The following is a 651-nucleotide window of genomic DNA, read 5'->3' as shown; positions in this document are numbered from 1 at the left end:
AATAAGGTATAATCAACAATTATATTATTACACATTTTGTACCATATGTTTCTATTAAAACCATTGCGCCTTTTTTTGCAGGAAATATTTACGGATGAGTGCATCACGAAAAACAAACAACAGTTCGAATATACGGATGAACATTATTTTACGAACGATTGTGTTTCTTTGTTCATTCAAGAATTTCAAGTTTTGTAATAAGCTCTAAGTAGATGGTTTCCGAAAGATTGTATAGTTTAATGGTAAAGTTTGATTACCATTAACCCCCAGAATAGTTAACGAGTCTTTCGGTTTGATCCTATTCAACTCCTAAAGGGGCCGCCCCTCTGCACATGATTCAATGGGTCAGGTCCACTTATTTTTCTAACCCGACATTTGTGCAATTTTCTTTTCGTTCGATCTTGCTAACAAACAAAATTGACCTTCAACTTTATATATTAGTTGACTTGTAAAATAACAACATAAACTCATGGTTCAAAGCCAAACTAATGTTTTCGAATTGTGATTTACCCGCGCTGCATCGCGCGGGTACACCATTAATATATATATATATATATATATATTTCTTAAAAATAACTAATAAGAAAAAGTAACGTTTTTAAAAAAAATATATTAAAAAAGAAAAGAAAATATATAATATTTTTTATAAAA

The 651-nt window shown here is 30.0% G+C and overlaps 1 protein-coding gene across 1 annotated transcript in view; it reads left to right on the top strand.

Moving 5' to 3' along the window:
• Window positions 1-198, top strand: part of LOC112506005 — a 3,061-nt gene extending 2,863 nt beyond the window's left edge. Inside the window, exon 3 of the mRNA XM_025110034.1 lies at window positions 82-198. Coding sequence (XP_024965802.1) covers window positions 82-198 — 117 coding nt within the window. The remainder of the gene's footprint in view (window positions 1-81) is intronic.
• Window positions 199-651: the final 453 nt, after the last annotated feature.

The sequence above is a fragment of the Cynara cardunculus genome (assembly GCF_001531365.2).
Source record: "Cynara cardunculus var. scolymus isolate 2C chromosome LG 2, CcrdV1, whole genome shotgun sequence".
Classification (NCBI taxonomy): Eukaryota; Viridiplantae; Streptophyta; class Magnoliopsida; order Asterales; family Asteraceae; genus Cynara; species Cynara cardunculus.
The sequence above is the reverse complement of the archived record's forward strand: the minus strand, read 5'-3'. Positions and strand labels throughout refer to the sequence as shown.